We start from the raw sequence: 24477 nt of genomic DNA, 5'->3' as shown, positions 1-24477 counted from the left end.
AGCTTGCAGTCAGTAGTGTTAGTGCGTGCTGTCTGCGTGCTCTGTACCCAGTACATACCACTATATACACCTACATAGCTGTTCTCTATTTGAGCCCGATTGTCATTTGCTGGAGTTATTGGAAGTTGTGTGTGCCTCCAGCACAGCACAGTATACAGCTGTATATGCCCCTTTAACTCTGCTGTTTTCTTGTTATTGTCTGCGTGCCCTGACCGCAGTATACACCGTGATATTCACCTCACCTATATAGCTAGTGGTCCATCTTTAACAATAGAGCTTGCAGTCAGCAGTGTCACTCAGGAGATAGTGCGTGCTGTGTGCCTGCTCTGTACCCAGTACATACCGCTATTATCCACCTACATAGCTGTTCTCTATTTGGGCCCGATTGACATCTGCTGGAGTTATTGGAAGTTGTGTGTGCCTCCAGCACAGCACAGTATACAGCTGTATATACCCCTTTAACTCTGCTGTTTTCTTGTTATTGTCTGCGTGCCCTGACCGCAGTATACACCGTGATATTCACCTCACCTATATAGCTAGTGGTCCATCTTTAACAATAGAGCTTGCAGTCAGCAGTGTCACTCAGGAGATAGTGCGTGCTGTGTGCCTGCTCTGTACCCAGTACATACCGCTATTATCCACCTACATAGCTGTTCTCTATTTGGGCCCGATTGACATCTGCTGGAGTTATTGGAAGTTGTGTGTGCCTCCAGCACAGCACAGTATACAGCTGTATATACCCCTTTAACTCTGCTGTTTTCTTGTTATTGTCTGCGTGCCCTGACCGCAGTATACACCGTGATATTCACCTCACCTATATAGCTAGTGGTCCATCTTTAACAATAGAGCTTGCAGTCAGCAGTGTCACTCAGGAGATAGTGCGTGCTGTGTGCCTGCTCTGTACCCAGTACATACCGCTATTATCCACCTACATAGCTGTTCTGTATTTGGGCCCGATTGGCATCTGCTGGAGTTATTGGAAGTTGTGTGTGCTTCCAGCACAGCACAGTATACATCTGTATATACCCCTTTAACTCTGCTGTTCTATAAAAAAGGCATCTGCAGGAGTTAGTGGGTGTTGTGTGCCTCCAGCACAATATAAACTACCCAACTACTGTTTTACCCAACTCCCTTCAGGCCATTACCATGTCTGGAAGGCCAGCAAGGAGAGGCAGACAGGCGCGAGCCGATAAAAGAGGGCAAGCAGGCTCTGTGTCTAGAGACAACAGTGCTGGTCGGGGACGCGGTGCATTGTCATCAGCACGTGGCCATGGGACATGCTTGTCCTTCTTTTCTGCAGCTGGACATGTTGAACCGCAACATGCCAACGACTTGGTAGAGTGGATGACCAAGCCCTCTTCATCCTCCTCATCCTCTCTCACCCAGTCTCAGGGTAGTAGAAAAGCAGCTGCCAACACATCGTCGTCCCTCCTCTCAATGTCATCATCAGTGACTCCTTCCCTAGACCCACCACGTCCTCCTGAGGAGTCTCCTGAACTCTTTGAGCACAGTGTTGGGTACATGCTCCAGGAGGATGCCCAGTGTTTGGTGGGCTCTGATGATGACACTCAGCTAGAGGAAGGCAGTAGCGTGAGCACAGAGAGAGGGGATGCTCAAGAAGGACAGCAATCTGGCAGTAATGTTCCACAAGCTGCAGCATACTGCCAGGTTTGCTACAGCGATGAAGAGGGAGGGGATGATGAGGGCACTGACTCCACGTGGGTGCCTGGAAGGAGGGAGGAGGAGGAGGAGGCACATGTCCAACGAGGCAGGATGCCCTCCGGGGGCCAGCTTAGGGGCAGCACACCGACTGAATCACACCGCAGAGCTCCGCCTGCGCAGAGCGCTTCCTCTGCGCAGAGCGCTTCCTCTGCGCGTTATTCTAAAAGTTCTTTGGTGTGGGCCTTTTTTGAGACGAGTGCATCAGATCGCACCGCTGCTATTTGCAACATATGTCTCAAGCGTATCTCACGTGGCCAAAACATCAGCCGCTTGGGCACCACATGCTTGACCAGACATATGTTGACCTGCCATGCAGCTCGTTGGCAAGCATACCTCAAAGACCCACACCAAAGAACAAAGCGGACCTCTCCTTGCTCCTCATCAGCTGGCATCTCCAACCCCACTAGACCTTCAGTCCTCTCTGAAACCTGCTCTGAGAGGAATGAAGGTGTAGAATTAGGTGTGTCACAGCCAAGTGCTTCCGGGAACTCTGCTAGTGGTACATCCACGTCCGATTATAGCAGACAAATGTCCCTGCCCCAGCTGCTGGACCGGCGGAAGAAATTTACTCCCAGCCATCCACATGCCCAGCGGTTGAATGCTAGCTTGGCTAAATTGCTAGCACTTCAACTGCTGCCTTTTCAGTTGGTAGATTCGGCCCCCTTCCGTGAGTTTGTACAATGTGCGGTTCCTCAGTGGCAGGTCCCCAAACGCCACTTTTTCTCACGGAAGGCAATTCCGGCTCTCTACCGGCATGTGGAAGGCAATGTCCTTGCCTCGCTGGACAGGGCGGTCAGCGGTAAGGTGCATATTACCGCTGACTCATGGTCCAGCAGGCATGGACAGGGACGTTACCTGTCTTTCACGGCCCATTGGGTCACTCTTCTGGCTGCTGGGAAGGATGCAGGACAAGGTGCAGTAGTATTGGAGGTTGTTCCGCCACCACGCCTCCAAAATGCTACTATTGGTTGTGACACACCTCTCTCCTCCACCCCCTCCTCTTCTTCTTCCTCCACGGCCTCTTCCAGTGCTCTGTCCTCAGAACCAGCGGTGCTCCGTAGGCGTTGCAGGGGCTACGCAAGTACGCAGGCAAAACGATGCCATGCCGTGCTTGCGCTGGTTTGTTTGGGGGACAGAAGCCACACTGGGGCGGATGTTTTGTCAGCTCTGCAGGGGCAGGCCGAGAGGTGGTTGACGCCACGCCAGCTTAAGCCAGGAATGGTGGTTTGCGACAATGGCACCAACCTCCTCTCCGCCCTCTGACAGGGACAACTGACCCATGTGCCCTGTGTAGCTCACGTCCTTAACCTGGTGGTGCAGCGGTTCTTGGGCAGGTACCCCGGCTTACAGGATGTCCTGAAACAGGCCAGGAGAGTCTGTGTGCATTTCCGCCGATCATTTAATGCCTGTGCTCGGCTGGCTGAGCTCCAAAAGGAGTTGAACCTGCCCAAGAACCGCCTTATATGTGACATGCCCACCAGATGGAACTCAACATTGGCCATGCTGCAGCGGCTGCACACGCAGCAGAGGGCCATCAATGAGTACCTGTGCGACTACGGCACCAGGACAGGGTCAGGAGAGCTTGGTTTTTTCTCACCACGCCAGTGGGGCATGATCAGGGATGCATGCACTGTCCTGTCACCGTTTGAGGAGGCCACAAGGATGGTGAGCAGTGACAGTGCATGCATCAGTGACACTATACCTCTTGTCCACCTCTTGGAGCATATGCTGCGTGGAATAATGGACAGGGCACTTGAGGCAGAACAGAGACAGGAAGAGGAGGACTTCCTTGCCTCTCAAGGCCCCCTTTATCCAGACAGTGTTCCTGCTGTGCCACCCATCACACAGGAAGAGGGTGAGGAGGAGGAAGAGGAGGAGGAGGATGATTGTGTCAGCATGGAGGTGGAGGCTGGCACTCAGCATCAGCAGCAGCAGTCTTATAGGGATGATTTACAGTCCCAAGAAACACGTGGACTTGTACGTGGCTGGGAGGAGGTAGCTGCGGATCATGTTGTCCTTAGTGACCCAGAGGACTCCGGACCGAATGCCTCAGCTAACCTACGCTGCATGGCCTCCCTGATCCTGCAAAGCCTGCGAAAGGATCCTCGTATTCTTCGGATCAAGGAGAGGGACCATTACTGGCTGGCCACTCTCCTTGATCCACGGTACAAGGGTAAGGTTGCCGACCTTATCTTGCCATCGCAGAGGGAGCAGAGGATGAGACATCTCCGGGAGGCCTTGCAGAAAGCTCTGTGCAACGCGTTCCCAGAGACTGGGAGGTCACAAACTCCTGGTCCTGGACAACGTGTTGCTGAGGCATCAGTCAGAAGGAGCGGTGGAGAAGGTGGCCGTCTGACTAATGCGTTCAGACAATTTTTTAGTCCGCAGCCCCAAGGTATGATTGGTTCCAGCACCCATCGCCAGCGTCTAATTTACATGGTGCAGGAATACCTAGGGGCAAGGTCAGACTTGGACACCTTTCCCACTGAAAATCCTCTGGCTTACTGGGTCTTGAGGATGGATCACTGGCCAGAGCTTGCACAGTATGCAATTGAGCTCCTGGCCTGTCCTGCATCCAGCGTTCTTTCGGAACGCACCTTCAGTGCTGCTGGTGGCTTCGTTACCGATCACAGGGTGCGCCTGTCCACCGAATCAGTTGATCGACTGACCTTCATCAAGATGAATCAGTCTTGGATCACCCACAGCTACCAAGCACCTGAAGCTGATGTAACCGAATAATTTTTTTTGAAATACCACATCCCTTCAAGACTGCCTATGCTGATGCTGAGTGACTGTCCTGTTATGTTGATTGTCTATCCTCTTCCTCCTCCGCTGATATGTTGGAAGAACATTTTTGGTTCTGGGTGATGCCAGCAGCCCAATTTTTCTGCCCCTGTTTAACAGGGGTGTTTAAGTACAATTTTTGATGCAATGCTTTGCAGCAGGGCTAATTCCTGCAAAAAAACTAGAGTGTATGGCAGAGGTTGCAGTGTGATGGCACCAGTGCCTAAGGCCCAATTTTTCTGCCCCTGTTTAACAGGGGCGTTTAAGTACAATTTTTGATGCAATGCTTTGCAGCAGGGCTAATTCCTGCAATAAAACTAGAGTGTATGGCAGAGGTTGCAGTGTGATGGCACCAGTGCCTAAGGCCCAATTTTTCTGCCCCTGTTTAACAGGGGCGTTTAAGTACAATTTTTGATGCAATGCTTTGCAGCAGGGCTAATTCCTGCAATAAAACTAGAGTGTATGGCAGAGGTTGCAGTGTGATGGCACCAGTGCCTAAGGCCCAATTTTTCTGCCCCTGTTTAACAGGGACATGTAATTACAATTCTTGATATAATATTTCACAGGAGGGCCCCTTCCTGTGCCCACCCAGAGTAACTGTGAGGACTTATAGTGTTGTGGCACCAGCACCACAACCACCAAAGGTCAATTTTTCTACCACTGTTCAACAATGGCATGTAATTACAATTCTTGATATAATCGTTCACAGCAGGGCGCTCCAGCGGCCACCAAGAGTCACTTTGAGGGCTTACAATGTTGTTGCAAAACCAACACCTTGTTCCGCCATTTCTGCAGAGCATATAGGGCAGGCCCCTACTTTCAAACATCCAATTTACAAACATCTCCTACTTGCAAACGGAAGGAGACAACAGCAAGTGAGATGAAAAAAGATGGACGACAAAACAAATTATACAGGGGTGATAACCCTTCCCTATGTTTTCCAAAAAGCTTAAAGATATTTTTTTTGACTGGAGCTACACTTTAAAAATGTACCGCTTGAAAATGACAAACAGATTCAACTTAACACAACAAACCTACACAGTCCCTGTCTTGTTTGCACCGCCTGTATACTGCTGTTCTGAGTATATAGGGCCTGGGGGCCACACGCATTTCCTTTTTTTAATATGGGTACGGGGTTCCCCTTAATATGCGTACAAGACCCAAATAGGCTGGTAATGGGCAGGGAGGGCTACCCATGCCATTTTTCTCAATGATTTTCAACCATATTACAGGAACCAGATATAACATTAAAACCGCAAGCAGTTTTAAATGGTGTTATTTCCGTTTAATGTCATTTTGTGCAGGGACTGTTCTAAACACGGGAAACACGTGGCACTTCACAGGCATACTATAGACACCCCCCAGGCACCATATTTAAAGGAATATTTCACTTTTTTTTTTTTTACTTTAATCGTCATTAAAATCAGTGCTCCCGCCAAAACGGTAGTTTTTAAAACTTTTTTTTGCAGTGACCCATGTCCCCTGAGGCAGGAGGCAGATCGCCAAACCCTTTTTAGCACACTATCTTGCATATTAGCCGTTAAAATTAGCACTTTCCAATTCGAACGTTCGAGTCCCATAGACTTCAATGGGGTTCTAACGTTCGTGCCGAACGCGGGGGTCGTTCGCAAGTTCTGGTGCGAACCGAACCGGGGGGTGTTCGGCTCATCCCTAGTGCAGAGTAACTACGATTACATTTGAGCACCCTAATCACTACTGAGGACTTATTCTTGCGTGTTGGTGCCTTTTTCTACATTACGCTTGGCTTTTTAAACTACATGAACTGGGACTGTCCATATATCACAGAACTGTCAGATATTATCTAGAAATATTGTTTTATTTTTTTATTTTTAGCGCTGCACTATTTTTTATTTTGTGTTTGGCGAAGGAAAAGAGATAACATCCATCTTTGTTCTTTTGGCTGTTGAAACCACACATCCACTCCACTTTTACCCTGTTACCCTTTGAAAATGGTATCTTGTGATTTATTTGAAGGAATGGGCCTTAACCCTTGTATATTTTTTCCCACCATTCACGTCATTTGCTATGATTAATGGATAGCGTTGTTTGAAATGCGTAAGTGCTTGAGTGCCTTTAACCGCTGCTATCATTATATACTTCAATAAAACTGTCCGTTTTATTTGGACACAATCCAATATGCTTACAACTAATCCCTTTCATCTGTAATTACCCCAGCGGAACTGGGCACTCGTGCAGTCAAGAGAGAGTAGACTGTGTTCTTGGGGTGAGCTGTCTGTGTTTTAACCTTTCTGCTTTTCCATTGTACTGTACCACAAACCCCCCCCAAAAAACGCGATGAACAAAGATTTGCAATAAAGCCAGGTCAGTTAGCATTAAACTATGGAAGCGGCATAAACGCCCAAAGCTATATTCAAAAATAAATAAATAAATGTTAATCTAAAAAAAAGTAAAGAACTACTTCTTCTATTATGGGCTCCATATGCAGAGAATAATGAGCAGTTGCAGCCTAGTGCCTCAGGAACGCAGCTGTGAAAATCTCCTTTTTCACCTCCATCCTACTTCTATGTATGATTGTAAATGCAGCCTGAGGGAGAAGTTTCTCTCACCGGGCCGCGGTCTGTAGTGCTAATGAATGTGCATTCCCGCTTCTAATTGAGCCGTAGCTGTGCAGAATCTATTTATACGGTATGAGATCACTTGTGCGATACTCTGTAGCACGGTTCTCTTCTGAGAACCGGTGTCAGTGTGACCTGCAGCTATAGAATTATGCCGGTCCTAAGTGATGTATTGTGATCGCTTCTATTGAGAACAATCAGACCTTTGGGGCGGTCATTGTGCAATATGGGCCAAATCCCCGTGGTGCATTACATGGCACCAGATTACTTTGGCTGTGCCAGAGCCCTGAAGTGCTCAGGAAACACTTAGGCTTGGCATATACTAGTAGAATTTCATTGTAACATTTTCATTTTGGGAACGTTTGATTTCCTAATGGTTAGTGAGGTCAAATCAGCATTCAATTATGACCATTTTGAAGAGAAAATTCAAAGGAGCTGGATGAAAATTCTTTTTAAAAAACAAAATTCTAACTGAGAATGTAGTTCATTCATGAAACATGTTTAACCCTTTCATGACTAAGCCTATGTTTGGCATTTGGTGTTTACAAGTTAAAATCCATTTTTTTTGCTAGAAAATTACTTGGAACCCCCAAACATTATATATATTTTTTTTAGCAGAGACTCGAGAATAAAACGGCGATTGTTGCAATATTTTATGTCACACGGTATTTGCGCAGCGGTGTTTTAATCGCAACTTTTTTGGAAAAGGGACACTTTCGTGAATTAAAAAAAAAACGAAAATTAGCCCAATTTTTTTGCATAATGTGAAAGATAATGTTACGCTGAGTAAATAGATACCAAACATGTCACACTTTATAATTGCACGCACTCGTGGATTGACGACAAAATACGTTACCTAAAAATCTCAATAGGCGACGCTTTAAATTTTTTTTACAGTTACCAGGTTAGCGTTACAGAGGAGGTCTAGTGCTAGAATTATTGCTCTTGCTCTGATGATCGCGGCGATACCTCACATGTGTGATTTGAACACCGTTTACATATGCGGGCGCGACTTCCGTATGCGTTTTCTTTGCTTCGCGAGCTCGCGGGGATGGCGGGCGCTTTAAATTTTTTTATTTTTTTTAATTTATTTTATTTATATTAAAATGACTAAATTGTTTTAAAAAAATAAAAATAAATTTGATCACTTTTATTGCTGTCACAAGGGATGTAAACATTCCTTGTGACAGTAATAGGTGGTGACAGGTACTCTTTATGGAGGGATCGGGGGTCTAAAAGACCCCCCACCCCTCCTTTACACTTCAATGTATTCAGATCGCCGAAAACGGCGATTCTGAATACCGTATATTTTTTTAAAACCGGCGCCATTGGCAGCCGAGTAAACGGGAAGTGACGTCATGACATCGCTTCCGTTTTTACGATTAGGATACTGGAACGAAGCCGATCACGGCTTCGTTCCAGTTCCTCCCCAGCAGCCGGAGGCGCCGGATCTTGAATCTGTGCTCCCGATCGAGCGGGAGCACCGGTAACAGCGGCCGGAGGCGGCGGGAGGGGGGGACGTCCCCTCCCGCTCCTCCGGCATAACAGCCGAGCGTGTTTTAGCCGCTTCGGTTGTTATAGCTGGATAGCCAATCGCCCTCTGAAAAAAATGGTACCGGGATGATGCCTGCAGATGCGGGCATCATCCCGGTATACCCACCGGAAGCCGAGTACGCACATCTGCGTACGCTCGGCGGGAAGGGGTTAAAGTGTCACTAAACTCACAACAGTAAAATCAGTCTGTATATGCAGTAAAGCATGCTTATACTCCCCGTGGCACCTAAGGGGTTAATCCTTTGCATTGTGTAAAAATATTGTTTTATCCTGTCCCCTCTGAGCCTCTCCTTCTTTTACTGTCCCCAATCCATCTGCTGATAAAACAGAACCCTTGGAGGCACTCTGCACATGCTCAGTTTGGTGTGTATTGCTAGAGAGTTTGCATGTGCATGTGATCAGCACAGGGCCAATCAGCACTGTCCAGACAGAGGGTCGGGGATCATGCAGCCTCACAGGACAGTCAGAGGAGAATGAAAACTCCTCCTGCAAGCTTTAACCAGCGCTCGGCCAGACACTGATAGAAGTCACAAGACTGCTATATACTGCTGATAATTGCATCTCCATGTTCTGTGTATTGTTTGAGACCAGATCTAGTGGATGCAGAGTCCTGGGTTTAGTAACACTTTAATACATCTGGGATTCCATTCAAATAGCAGGTCTGGGTGAAATTTTAGGGGTTTAACCAATTAAAGGTGTAAAGTCTATTTTTTTTTTAATTTTTAAATAACAAACATATCATACATACCTCCTCTGTGCAAGGGTTTTGCACAGAGTGGCCCCAATCCTCCTCTTCTGGGGTCCCTCTGGGCGCTCCTGGCTCCTTCTCTCCTCGAATGCCCAGACAAAAAAGCACTTTCTCTGGGGGCACTCATGTGGGCGTGCTCCCGTGTCCTTCTGCCGCTCCCGTGTCCTGCTTCTCCTGCTATTGAAACAGACAGCAAGACTAGGCCCGCCCCAGCTCCCGCACCATTGGATTTTATTGAGAGCAGTGAGAGCCAATGGCTCCTACTGCTACCAATCTATCCAATGAGGACCCGAGACACCGGCTGGAGCTGGTGTGCTCGTCCCCATCACTGGAAAGGCTGGGTTCAGGTAAGTAAAAGGGGGGCTCTGGGGGGCAGCTGCAGCACAGGAGATTTTTCACCTTAATGCATAGAATGCATTAAGAGAAAAAAAACCTGAGTGCCGGTTCACACGGGCGACTCAGATCCGACTTCAAGTCGCCCCAAGTCACCTCAGGTCGCACAACATGTAGAAATCAATGTAAGTGAATGAGAGCTGTCTTAATGCACACTACTGAAGTCGCTCCGACTTCAGAAAAGGTTCCTGTACTACTTCAATCCGACTTGTAGGCGACTGGTACCCCATTGATTTCAATGGAGGTCGCCTCCAAGTCGGATCTCCGTCTATACAGAGGCGACTCTCAGAGAATTATCAGCTCTCAAAAGGAGTTCCCCCCTGAGAGCTCATTCTCTGATTGGCCACGGCAAGTCGCCTGGCCTGGGGCGACTTAAAGTAGTGTTGTAAGTCGCGTCCAAGTCACGTCAAGTCACGTCCAAGTTGCCTCCAAAAGTCGTGTTGCCCCTGTGTGAACCGAGCCTAATGCCGCGTACACACGGTCGAACTGTTTGACGTACTTAGTCCGTCATACAATCCGACGGACAATCCGTCGTACTTTCCACTGAACGGACTTGACCACACACGGATGCACAAACAGTCCATCGAAAGCTTGCGCGATGACGTGTACAGCACGTACGACGGGACTAGAAATAGGAAGTCCAAGACACAGCAAAGCACCCTTCCGCCGTGTAAATCCTTTCTGGGCATGCGCCATTCTTAGTCCGTCGAACTAGCATACTGACGACCGTATTAATTGTCCGCTGAAACCAAAGTACGATGGACAGATTTTTGGAAAATCCGAAATTCTTAGTACTCCGGACTGCACGCTGAAAAAGTCAGCTGAAGCCCACACACGAGCGGATTGTCCGCTGAAATGTGTTTCAACGGACTAAGTACGTCAAACAGTTCGACCGTGTGTACGCGGCATAAGGGTTACAGCCCTTTCAAGAACCAGGCCTATTTTTGACATGTGTTGTTTACAAGTTAAAATAATTTTTTTTTTTTGCTAGAAAATTACTTAGACCCCCTAAACACATATACATTCTTTTCAAAAAAATAAAATCGTCCCTTTAAGGCCGTTGGGTGGAAGCGACGCTTGACATCACTGCCTTCATCCAATGGTGTGGAGTCGAGTGGGGGCCATCATTCCCTCACTCGATTTCCTGCCTATCAGGGGATAGGATCGTCTCTGCCGCTACCGATAGATCCGATAAACGGCGGAGACAACTGGGATGTGGTGGGAGGGGGGGCCACCTCTCCCACCGCCGATAAAAGTGATCTTGCTGTGAATTAGCCACAGAGTAAAAGCGGAGTGCCCGCCGTTTAAAAAAAATACCGGGGTTATGGCAGCTATCTGCTGTTATAACAATGGTATTCAACTTTTATTAATTCTTATATTAAAAACAGCTGTGACTTACATGTGTCACAATTGTTATTAATATATGAATTAATAAAACTAGACAATATCTCTTTTAACTGGGTTGGATTTACTGTTGGAGTCATGTGTAAAGTTCCATTGCTTTGGTTCCTTGGTTTTGATTTATTTAGAATGAAATTAGTTGACTCAGTGATGGCAAGGATGTTCTGATGATGACAATTTTTCTACGAATGTTTTAATGACAATCGAACCATGTATGGCCAGCTTTGAACACCACTTTGTAGTGCATCAGCTTTGGTCATACAATAGTTCAGCTTACAAACCGGCTTCTGTTCTTCGAGTAAAAAGCCCAACTTCGGGTTTAAAACTCCTCTTAACTGGCCCTCTCACTCCCTTTTCTGAAGCTCAGGGTGGTTTGATGAAGCAGTCGCAGGGGAGCATAATATCTATAACACCTGGGTTCTTACGAAGGGGGTTAAATGAAACTGGGCATCATTCAGCCTAGAAGAAGATTGGTGCTGATTCATTGGGCAGTGAGTGTACAGCATTGATGGTCAGCTTTCTTGATATGGGAGGCCTTAAATGTGACCCCAAACATCATCAAAGGTTTGCACATGAAATTCAGTGAATATTCACTGTCATAGACAGCAGACACACAACAGGATATAGTCAAAGACTATGGGCATGATACAAGAGATTGCCAGAGACTGTGGAAATGGTACAAAAGATGGTGAAAGACAGTGGACATATTGCAAGAGATGTTCAGAAACTGAGGACATGGTACAGAAGATAGAGACTGCGAACATGGCACAGGAGATAGTCAGAAACTGCGTACATGGTACAAGACATGGTCAGAGACTATGGGCATGCTGCAGGAGACTTTCAGAGACATGATACAGGAGTTGTTGGAGACTGGGTACATGCTTTAGGAAACAGTCATAGACTGAAGACATATTACATGAGACGGTTAAAAAAACATTGCTATAACAGAACAATATGGAAACACTGACTAGTGTTTGTGGGCCCTGAGGGCTGCACAGTGCCAAAAAAGCCCCAGGTTGGGCACCCGGGGTGTACAGGGTACAGCTTTAGGGACAAGGGGAGTATTGTAGGTAGAAAGTTTTTTAACCCGTGCATGGCACATTTTTTAAGCTGGAGTTGAGCTTTAAATGGCTTGGTTTATTTCCATTACACTTTCTTACTTTTTCTGTGCTGTACATGCCCTTTTCTCTTCATGTGTTTTTGTCTGACCTTTTACAACTGATCTTGTCAAGAGAAATATCAAATTTGGCAAGGGAGCAAAAATGGGGAGTGTAGATTAGTAAAGACCAAATCACCAGTGATGTTCTCAGTCTCTGACTGGTTCTCAGGTATTAAAAGCAGACCACACTCCTTCAATAATGCCATGCCATGATTCAGGGACTATAATGCTTGTATTTAGTAAGATCTACACAGGGCTCTTCTAACTATTCCTCATTATTCCACAAAAAAATAATAATTGAATTGACATAATCTTTGTTGAAATAGCTATGTTTCGGGTTCCGATCTGACCATTTCTCATGCCAGAGCTTAACGAGCCCTGCACCATTCCCCTAGTCTCCAACCACTTCTGTAAGGTCCGCAGTCTCAAATCATCTCCTGCAGCGTGCCCCCAGCCTGCAACCACTTATGTAACATGTGTGCAGTCCCAGGTCATCTCCTGTAGCATGCCCCTATTCTCCAACCACTTCTGTAATGTTTGCAGTCTCAGATCATCTTCTGTAGCTTGCCCCCCAGTGTCCATCTATTTCTATAAGGTGTGTGTAGTCTCCGATCATTGTTTGTAGCATGCCCCCTGTCTCCAACCATTTCTGTAACATGTGTACAGGCTCAGACCATCTGCTGTTGTATACACCCAACTACTTCTCTAATGTTTGCAAACTCAGATCATCTCCTGTGGCATGCCCCAAACCCCCCCCCCCCCCCCCCCCCCCTCCAAGCATTTCTGTAAGATGTGTGCAGTCTCAGATCATCTCCTGTAGCATGCCCACAGATTCTAAAATGTTTCTACAACAGTATTTACTTTTCATATTAAAGAGGAAGTAAACTCTCCCACTCTGATGCTTCTTTTCATTTAGTCCATTATAAAAAGTCATTATCAGACTATAGCCACTGTAATCCAGCCTAAATTTCATATTACTTACTGTTTAAAGAAACTTTAAAAACTTGTTTCCAGGGGTTAGGCAGCACCATCTTAAGTATTGTTTTCTGAGTCCACAGTGGAGTGTATTTCTGCCCTTACATTGAGCACTTCCTGTACTGTTAACCAAGCCTCCTTTTCAATCCAACGTTTCTATGGCAAGCCTGCTTCCCTGTTCATAGCTTACGTGTTTATTTCATAGTATTTACTTGTGCCGATGTCTGATGTTTGCCTTTGTCAGACGTATCAGCTTCAGCTGATAAGACTGCAGTAATGGCCATGTTTAGACTGTATGTCATGTCACACGGTGTGTAGGAGGAAGCTCTGAGTGATTAGCAGAGTTCAATGTTGTGCCGTAGGAAGTCCTGATAACCGATAGATAAGACATAGAGAGTGTGGCGTAAATCAGGGGAGATCTGAGCATGCTCAGTGACTTCATTCTAAAGAACAACAAGGATTACAACAATACTAAGCAAGTAAGGAGATATCTACAAGCAGTGTTCATTAGGGTTTTTTATGCTGATTTACATGGGACAAAGTTGTGGGGGAGGGTTTACAACCACTTTAATTGCAGCTTTAGTGATTTCAGGGACTACATTTGGAACTTAGATTTAATAAGTTGATTGTCAAAGCCATCAAATAATAAAAAACAAGTGCGGCGTATCCCTTCCGTTTTTTTTCTTAGTTTTTCTAAACCCTAATTGTCTGATGTTTAGTTTGCTGAAGAACTGTTTATCATAAACTGCCATGGATTTATTTTTTTAATAAAGTACCGTTTTCACCTTTTTGTATCCATTTTTGCATCTCAGTACTGTTGATCTCCTTCAGCTTCTTTTATCAATTTCCAGTCTACATGTATGCATTCAGCAGGGTCTTGGGCAGCCAATGCTCATTGATGCACATGGGGAGCCAAGGCTGGCTTGTAGTCAAATCCAATAGAAGAGCTACTGTAGCTCAAACTGTGGATAAGGTTAATGCTGGTTCTGATAGGAAGGTGCCAAAACACACTGCAATGCAGCTTGTTACATATGGGGCTGTGTAGTTGCAGACCAGTCAGGGTGCCCATGCTGACCCGTGTCCACAGCCAAAAGCTCCTACAATGGGCACATGAGCATTAGAACTGGACCATGGAGCAAGTGGGTGGCTGGTCTGATGAATGACATTTTATTTTGATGGTCAGGTGTGTGTGCATGTGTAAAAGATGGCATTAGGATGCACTATGGGAAGAAGGCAAGCCAGTGGAGGTGGTGTGATGCTCTGGGCAATGTTCTGCTGAAAAACCTTGGGTGCTGACAATCATGTGGATGTTACTTGACATGTACCACCTACATAAACATTGTTGCTGACCAAATACACCCCTTCATGAAAACAGTATTTCCTGATGGCAATGACTTCTTTCAGCAAAATAATGTGCCCTGTTCACTGAAAAAATGGTTCAAGAATAATTTGAGGAACACAAAAATGAGTTTGAGGTTTTGAGTTTGTTGTTCTACCTATTTCTTTTGCAAGCAGATCATACCATCATCTATCCTGAATTGGTCTACATATGCATATCTGAAACAACCTCATTTAACTGTTTGCCACACGAGTGGACTTTTCGACGGACTAGGTCCGACGGTCTTTCCAACGGACTTTCGGCAGAGTTCCAGCGGACTTTCCGAACAAACGGACTTGACCACACACAATCACACCAAAGTCCGACGGATTCGAACATGATGACATACAACCGGAATAGACTAAGGAAGTTCATAACCAGTAGCCAATAGCTGCCCTAGTGTCGGTTTTTGTCTGTCGGACTAGCATACACACGAGCGGATTTCTCAATAGGAACTGGGTCTGGCGGAATTCCGGCGAAAAAATTTGAAACGTGTTCTATTTCTAAAGTCCATCAGATTTTTGGACAGCAAAGGTCCGATGGACCCCACACATGATCGAATTGTCTGCCGGATTTTTTCCGTTGCAGCTTTGCTGTCAAAAAGTCTGGTCGTGTGTACACAGCATTACATTCAAGACATTCCATAAATGATAACTGTCAGTTGCTTGTGCTCTCAACCAAACTATCAAGCCATCAAATGACTGGTGACATAACGGGTCACATGTGCAGTACCATGGCAACTCCAGGTCAAACAGAGGCTAAGATGCACTGTAGCTCCCTTAGCTGTAAAGTGGGGGTTTCGCAAGCCATTGTTTGCGATCAACCTGCCGACCACGGGGAGCCGACAGGTGGATCGTGACTATGGCTCTGCCCCTCCACAGCCTCTGATGTTCTCATCTTAACTGCAGAGCGGAGAACGGGAGGCAGCATAGTACTGGATGGAGGACAGGAGCGGGAGCCAGCTTGTTATGTTGAACTCCGGCATCTCCCGCTCTCCACCCAGCACTATGCTGTCTCCTGATCTCCGCTCTGCTGTATACACTCTGGCAGTTAGGAAGTTCTACCTACACAGCACAGTGTGTATGTAAGGGGAGGGATTGACAGAGGGCACTGCTTTGGGGGGGGGGGGTCCATTTCATTGAGATGTAGAAGAAGAAACTAGGTGGAGTTGTCCAAAGGTTATACTGTATACAGTATATAGTAGTTAAAAATATACCATAATGATGTTTGAATGGACACATAATTGCCTGAAGTACGGTAGTATTTGCCTGAGGTTCTACTTATATTAGAAATAGTACATGGCATTGTGTACTTCTCATATGTTTACACAGTTTCTAGAAAGGAAGAGGTGGGCGCCAATTGCGTTGACGCCTCAGGCAGTTTAGTGATTACGTTCTCCGCTGCTTACCCTTTTCAAATGCTGGGCTGACATGTCGAGTGAAAGCAGAATATTATATATATTGTGTTGCCTTATTCATACTGCCCATCATTTACATATCTCTTTTCTCTGCCAGAATGACCTGCATCGTGCCATCCAGAGGACTCACTCTGCCATGTTTAATCAAGTCTTCATCCTCATATGCACCCTTATCTGTCTAATGTTTACTTGGTAAGTATGCCGAGATATCATGTGACTGTCGGTTATCTGCATCTGTGAATGCATAGATCTAACCCCTGGTAGCGCACTTGTAAATGGCACCTTACTTTCCCAGCAGCTAATCTGTCAGCTACTGTTATCTTTAAAGTGGACCTGACAATTTTTATTCCCAATGCAACTGCAAAAAAAAGAGTAAAATAATAGACCTTGCTTGGGTTTTTTTACCCCCAGAAACTCTGGGCAGTTATTTTTGTTTCTTCTTTTTCTGGGGCAGCGTTTCTCAATGGGGGTTCTGCGGACCCCTCGGGTACTGTCTAGATCTCTTGGGGTGCCACACTGTGCCCGGTATTTTTTACAAGGCGTCATGCATTTCCATGGCACAGGCAAGCTGTCTGTCAACACCACAGTTACTTAGTTACATAGTTATTCAGGTTAAAAAAAGTCCAAGTCCAACCTGTGTGTGTGCTTTAATGTCAGTATTACATTGTATATCCCGTATGTTGTGGCAATTCAGGTGCCTATCTAATCATTTTTTGAAATTATCTATGCTCCCCACTGAAACCACTGCCTGTGGAAGAGAATTCCACATCCTTATCGCTCTTAGCCCTTGTACACACGGTCGGACATTCCGGCGGAAAATGTCTGATCGGACCGTGTTGTCAGATAATACGACCGTGTGTGGGCTTTATCTGACTTTTTCCGTCGGAATGTCCAACCAACAAAGTTTTAGAGCTGAATATAAAAATTTTCCAACAACATGATCCGATCGGACTTTGTCCGTTCGTTTGTAGAGAATTCCGATCGGACAAAGTGCCACGCATGCTCAGATCAAATTCCTAGACCAAAGCTATTGGCTACTAGCCGCAATGTAGTCCCGTCATAACTAAATAACGTCATCACTTTACGAACGATCGGATTTTCCGACAACTTTGTCCGACCGTGTGTATGCAACACCAGTTTCGGACAAAATCCGTTGGAAAAAATCCGACGGATTTTGTTGTCAGAATGTCCGACCGTGTGTACAAGGGCTAACAGTAAAGAACCCTCTACGTATTTAAGTTTGAACTGCTTCTCTTTTAATTTTAGTGAATGGCCACGTATGTTTTTTAAATTCCCTTTCACAGAAAAGTTTTTTCTCTATTGTGGTGTCACCAGTATGGTATTTGTACATTGACATCGTATCCCCTCTCAAGCATCTCTTCTCCAGAGAGAACAAGTTCAGTGCTCGTAATCTTTCCTCATAACTAAGGTCCTCCAGTCCATTTATTCGTTTTGTTGCCCTTCTCTGGACCCTCTCCAGTTCCAGCACATCCTTCCTGAGGACTGGAGCCCAGAACTGAACAGCATACTCTAGGTGCAGCTGGACCAGAGTCTTGTAGAGCCGGAGAATTATCATTTTATCTCTGTAGTTAATCCCCTTTTTAATGCATGCCAATATTCTGTTGGCTTTGCTTGCAGCAGCTTGGCATCCCCAGGTCCTTTTCCATCCTAGATTCCCCCAGAGGTCCTCCCCCTAGAGAGTAGAATGCATTAATGTTTTTTTCCACTCATTTCTCTGCATTAAACCTCATTTGCCATGTAGTTGCCCACCACACTAACATGTTCAGATCTTCACTAACATGTAACATGTTCAGATCTTCTTGAAAGGTTTCCACATTATGCAGAGAAATTATTGCCCTGCTTAGCTTATTATCATCTGCAAAAATTGAACTGTTTATCCCATCTTCCAGGTTGTCTATGAATAAATTAAATAGGATTGGTCCCAGGACAGAACACACACCAGACCATTCTGAGTACTCCCCATTTATCACTACCCTCTGAATTCGCCCCTGTAGCCAATTTTCATGAAAATTCATGACACTAATCCAGATCAGGTGGCATTCCCAGAATTCAGAATCAGACAGTAGTCCTCCTCCTTCTTGACCTGTTCTGCCTCTGCCACTGGCATGCTGCCACATATGGACTGTGGTGAAGATCAGAAGGTAGGACTCCTAAGTGAAAGAGGGAGACTGAGGAGGACTCTGATGTGAAGGAGTAGGGCTGAGGACTCTGATGTGAAAGGTGACTGGGGACTGAGGAGGGGACTGAGGACTCAAATTTTAAAGGATGGGGGGACTCTTATTTGAAGGGGGGGGGGGGGGTGGAGGATTCTGGTGTGAAAGGGGGAGGGACTAGGGATTCTGATTTGAAAGATGGTGAAGCTAAGGAGTCTGAGTCTGAAAGGGGGGCTTCTGATGTGATGGTGGAACTCTGTTGTGAAGGGGACCCCATATTAGACTAGGGTGCCCTGAGATTAAACATAATTTTAAAGGTCAAGGGTTGAGAAGCAAGGTTCTAGGGGATGATCCAACCAAGAGTAATATCCATCTCTGTGATACCCCAGTTTTCCTCCTTGCCAGTTTCAGTTGTACCACTTGGTACCCCAAAAAAGCTCTTATTACTGTATAAGAAAATAGGAACCTGAATAATGCTTACTTGTCCTGAAGAACCAAAGTTCCAGTCCCTCCATGATGATGTGTTATGTGACCAATGCCAAAGCATTAATCATTTGGTGCTGGACAATGATGTTTTTTGAAAAATGTGGCCAACCAGCAGGTCTGCCTAAATGTCTTTCTCTGCAGCTTTTGGGTTTGTACTGATGACATCAGTATGAAATCAGTTTGAGTAAATCTTAAAGCGGGAGTCTGCCGGGAGTCCGCCGTTTTTTTTTTTTTTTTAAAGCCAGCAGCTACAAATACTGCAGCTGCTGACTTTTAAAATAATGACACTTACCCGCCCAGCGTGTCCACAATGTCAGCAACCGAAGCCGATCTCTCGATCGTCTCTCGGGTGCTGCCACCGCCATCTTGGGTATGGGAATCAGGAAGTGGAGCCTTTCGGCTTCATTTCCCGGTTCCCTACTACGCTTGCGCGAGTCACGCTGCACAATAAGGATGGTCCCCGCTGTCTCTGGGATCCATGTGTTTCCCATGAGCCAGCGGGGGACCTTCGGAAAGGGGCGTAGATTCTGCGGAAAGGGGCGTACTTTCTGCAGAATCTACGCCGGAAGTGGGTGCAGATACCTGTACTGTACAGGTACCTGCACCCCCCTCCCCCCTGAAAGGTGCCAATTGTGGCGTCGGAGGGGGGGAGGATTCCAATGAGCGGAGGTCCACTTTAGGGTGGACCTCCGCTTTAAGGTCATTCAGAAATCATTAAGGTTTAACAATTAACATTTAATTAACATTTAATAATTAAATCAGCTTTTGACCTGATTTTGACTTGCTTTAAGCAGATTTTGCAGTCCTATAGACTTGAGTAGGAATGTAAAATTTGAACCAAACAAAAGCCCATTGACATCAGTCCTAAAGACTACACCTCACCTTCAACATTTACAGTGGTTTTGCAGTGGGAACTGGCTGCCTGAAGTTTAGCTAGTCTATATACAGTACTTCCGCTTGCCTCATGACTTTCTAAGTCCAATTGGCCAAACCAAACATCCAGAAGTGATCAAGCAATTTTACACAGCTGAATCCATACCTTTTTGTCAATGTTTCTGTAAAGAAACCTATAGACACCTTGGAGGAGAACCCCTACGTACTGGTAACACAGAGACGTCACACATTCCAACACACCTACTGTACTATATATCGTTTGCTGTCTCGTTGCTCATACTCTACACCCTTGCTGGCTGACCCAGTTTTCATCACTCATGTATCAGTAAAAGTCACAGTACAGATTTAAAAGTTGTATAAAGAAATCTCAGAATAAATTGTCTGGAAGTAGAGATGTCATACATTTTATACCCAAAAGTACTTTTGATAATGTTTTTTAAGTATATATTTTGGGGGCTACTTGGACCCTGGCAGCTTGGCTCGTCAGCCTAAAATCCCACCATTTTATGTCCGTGGCAAACACAGATTTAGTGCCCAACCTCACTGCTGGTCAAAATCTATAGAAATCTGCATTTTGGGAATAATTAAATTATCAACACTTGTGCAAGTGTAGTTTTCCCTGAAGCAGAAGATTTAATAAGATCAGTATGGCCGTTGCCAGCCCTGTGGTAAGAAAAGTGAGTATTTAAAAAAAAATTTCACAGTTATGCCCTGCTTTATTTATTACATATAGCATACCAGTAAGCACTAAGCAGGTACCAACTTGCTCTTCTGCCTTTGCTTCCCTGAGATGGACTCTCATCCAGGGGTGGACTGACATCTCATGGGGCCCCTGGGCAATAGGAGATTATGGGGCCCCCGGGCAATAGGAGATTATGGGCCTCCAGGCAAAATCTGGGGCCACACAGTATACAATCACACAGTATACAATCACACAGTATACACATACATGTACACACAGTATACACAGACATGTTTCTATTGGCTGAGAAGGTACTTGAGGGGTGGGGCAGCTATAATCTTGGGATTTTTAGACCAAAGGGATGTCGGTAAGGGACATTTCAGAGACAAATGTAAAAAAAACACAGATTTTTACATACTGTCCCTGTTTTTACTGAGGCTGGCAACCCTGATGGGGCCCCCTAGTGGCTCGGGGCCCTCAGGCAGTGCCCGAGTGGCCCAATGGGCAGTCCGTCCCTGCTCTCACCTCATTCCTGCTCCAGGCCTACCCCAGAACTGCACATACATCTCAACGATTGTCTGTCTTACATGGTAGCTCACAACAGGTTCCCAAGTCAACCTTCTGACTTCCCTCATCTGGATCCAGCCTTTATAATAGAAAGAGATGGTCCAATCCATAGTATAAAGTACACCCAGGGTGTGGTGTTCTCCTTAAAGGGGTACTAACCCCTGCTTACAGACCCCACACCTTTTTGAACTGATAAAAAGGGACACCTTTTAGCACCTGTAGCATTGACCTCATAGGAGCCACGAACCTTGGCACCCCAGATGTTTTGGAACTACATTTACCATGATGTTCTTGAACTCTGCAGTGTAGTTCAGTATCATGGGAAATATAGTTCCAAAACATCTGGGGTACCAAGGTTCGCCATCACTGGTTCAGGAGAAGTCTTATTTGCTTGTAGAACTTGCAACAGGACAGGGTTTGAGGTGGTATGGGATACGTCAAAGCATTTAAGCACAATAGACAGAGGACACTCTTCTCTTTAGCAAAATAGCACAGTCTATCTCTCATATCTGGGTGAGTGAAGGTAAATGCAGACTGAAGCAGTCTTAAGTCTCACGGCTGGGGACCATGATCAGAAGTAATTGTAGACTGAAGCAGTCTGTAGTCTCACAGCTGAGGACCATGAGGTAGTTTGCAGCACAAGTAAACGTAGACTGCAGCAGTCTGTAGTCTCGCAGCTGAGCTACAGCTGATGCCCTAGAAGCAGAACAGCACACAGTCACTAAATCTTAAGCTTGGCTTAGTATTCAAAGTATTCTGGGTAGCTGCACACCTCCCAGCTTCAACCAGGCACTATTCAGTGAGTTCTCCAGACCAGATCCCTAACTCCAGAACAAATTAGGAATAGGCCCCCCAGCTTTGCCACAGCAGACCTTGATGAACATCAGCAGACTCCAGCAAGATTGCCTCAAAGGGGCAGTAGCCCTAAAGACTGGGGTCTCCTCCAACAGGACAAGACAAGGACTGCTCCAGGCCTCCCCAGGGAATGACTGGAGCAAAATAAATATTCAGGCTGCCCACCTGAATCTTCCAGCCCTCTGTGCTCTAGAAAACTGTAGAATGCTGGGGAAAGCAATCAGGCCTGAAATTGTTTACTTCCACCCTAGACCTGTAGTGATGTCATGACATTGCTTTGGACCTCCAAGACCATAGAGGTGATCAGAGACAATCTGGTCTTTGGCAACTTCTATGGCCATGGATCATTTCTCGGGAAACACTAGCGAGCTAATTAGCTACTCAAACCGCTTTCATGAAAAAGCCAACTGCCAGCTGAAAAAAAAATTATGGGGTTATGGCTGATAGCCTCAGCCATATCCCCAGTAAACCACTTGCAAGCCGCAAAGTATATACTATATATATATATATATATAGATATAGATATAGATATATATAGATATATATAGATATGTATATATCTATAGATATCTACATATATATCTATATATATATAGATATATATTGCGGTCAGCAAGTGGATAGAGATGTACACATCAGACAAAAAAGAGAGACAACCAAGGAGGCACAAGGAACAGAGGGATCGGGCCTCAAAAGAATGATAGTTCCTCCAAATGAGGGACTGTTGGGAGCAATGCTTATAGCAACGGGGTCACTTTGAGCTAACCTGAATTAGTCTTTTGCTATAGTGTCAGCACTTTAGCATGTGTGCGATAAGTGACAATATGCTGCTGTCATATCAAAGGAACCCTACACTGAAGAAATATGTAAGACCTTTATGGAAAATGCTGAGATTTGCCTATACTGTAACTTCAGCTGTCTTTTATCTCTGGAGCTATTGATAATTTTGACATGTGGTGGTTTTCACTCTGGGCAATCTCTGATTATGTATTTTTCATGATATGTTATTTGTGACAGGTTTACTTCAAGCCATGATATGCAGTTAAGCAATGTGTTAGGAGGTAGAGGGAGAATTACATAACATTATAGTTTTCAATACATAAATTGTGATCCATTGACATGAGCTTTTCTGGAGCTGTAAAAGTCACTCGCCAGTGCAGCAGATTGTTTATTACTGTGCCGGTTTGTGGTAATGTAATGATGGTGGGGATTTTCTCTTGCTCTACCCTTAGGATACAGGAAAACAGGCTGCTGTGCTTGAGCTGCCCACCTACTCACATGCATCTGTATTATTGTGCTGGGGATGTCAGATTATGAGCTCCACTGGGGCAGAAACTGGAACGAAGAATGTAAATACTCTCTGGAAGATACTGTGAAATATGTTGACTGTATAACACTGGAAACAAATTAAAAAAAAAATATGTGGGAGCCTTTAGTAAAAGTTTTAAGCACCATCTATTGGTTGTTGGTGGAAATCCATCTAAAAACAGTTTTTAACCACTCGCCACCAAAAGCCAATTCTGCCACTCCTCGTGTACATGTAAAAGACCCTAGGGAATAAAATGGTGACCCTTCCAACTTTTTATGATGTCATACAGAATTTGCGCAGCAATTTTTCAAACGTGTTTTTTGGGGAAAATAAACTGTTTCATGAATTAAAAAAAAAGCAAAACACTAAAGTTAGCCTGATTTTTTTTGTATAATGTGAAAGATTATGTTACGCCAAATAAATAGATACAAATAGATTGCGCACACTCATGGAATGGCGCCAAACTTTGGTACTTAACCACCTCCCACCTGGCCACTGAACATATACGGCCAGGTGAGTGCTTTCTTCTTCTGAGTGGACGTTCAGAAGGAGGGGGATCACGCGGGCTCGTACCAGCGCAACGGCACGATCCTGATGCGCTCATGTCACCCGGACGCGGCGCATCTCTGATCGTCAGGAGGGCTCTCCTTGTTATTGGCCCTCCTAATCAGATGACAGCTGTGTCCACAGTTGTCATGTGATGTAAATAGAAAGCCAGTTGCTAGGCAATCGGCTCCCCTCTCCTTACACAGAAGTTGTCAGCGAGGAGAGGAGAGCGGATCGCTGAATCCAACCGGTGATCAGTGAGTATAAGCTGTTTTTACAGCTTTTTACACACTGATCACCGGCCCAGTGTCCCCACACATGTCCCCACACAATGTAAACACACAATGTGCCCAAAACACTGTCCCCACACACGTGGGAATGGGACGAAAGTGCCCAGTATTGAAGTGGTTAAAAATCTTCATAGGCGACAATTTAAACATTTTTTACAGGTTACCCCTTTAAAGCTACAGTGGAGGTCTTGGCCTAGAATTATTGCTCTCACTTGTGTGGTTTGAATGCCATTTTCATATGCAGGCGCAACGTAAGTATGCGTTCACTTCTGAGAAACATCCCTTGTAATAGGAATAAGGCATGACAGGTCCTCATTACAGCGAGATCTGGGGTCTATAAGTCCCCAGATCCCACCTCTAGGCTGGAAAGCCTGAGATAAAAAAACAAAGCAAACAAACAAACAAAAAAAATAGATCTCGGCTTCCTAGCCGAAGAAACAGCAGTGTTTACATCTGCCAAGGCCAAACGTGACGTCATAACGTTGAACCTGGCCTCCGAAGGTCATAGAGATAACTGGGGACCATCAATTCATTCTCTGGCTCGCC

At 45.5% G+C, this 24477-nt stretch overlaps 1 protein-coding gene across 2 annotated transcripts in view; it reads left to right on the top strand.

Annotated features, from left to right (window-relative positions):
* LOC143961100 (potassium channel subfamily T member 2-like) overlaps nucleotides 1–24477 on the top strand; it is a 439371-nt gene that overhangs the window by 283109 nt on the left and 131785 nt on the right. For both annotated transcript variants that reach the window (XM_077470267.1, XM_077470268.1), the window contains exon 9: nucleotides 16226–16320. In XM_077470267.1, the coding sequence (XP_077326393.1) occupies nucleotides 16226–16320 (95 nt within the window). The remainder of the gene's footprint in view (nucleotides 1–16225; nucleotides 16321–24477) is intronic.

The sequence above is a fragment of the Lithobates pipiens genome, unplaced genomic scaffold (assembly GCF_037356315.1).
Source record: "Lithobates pipiens isolate NorthernLeopardFrog02 unplaced genomic scaffold, aLitPip1_a1.2 Scaffold_8, whole genome shotgun sequence".
Classification (NCBI taxonomy): Eukaryota; Metazoa; Chordata; class Amphibia; order Anura; family Ranidae; genus Lithobates; species Lithobates pipiens.
Note: the sequence above shows the minus strand (reverse complement) of the source record. Positions and strands in the feature narration are given on the sequence as shown.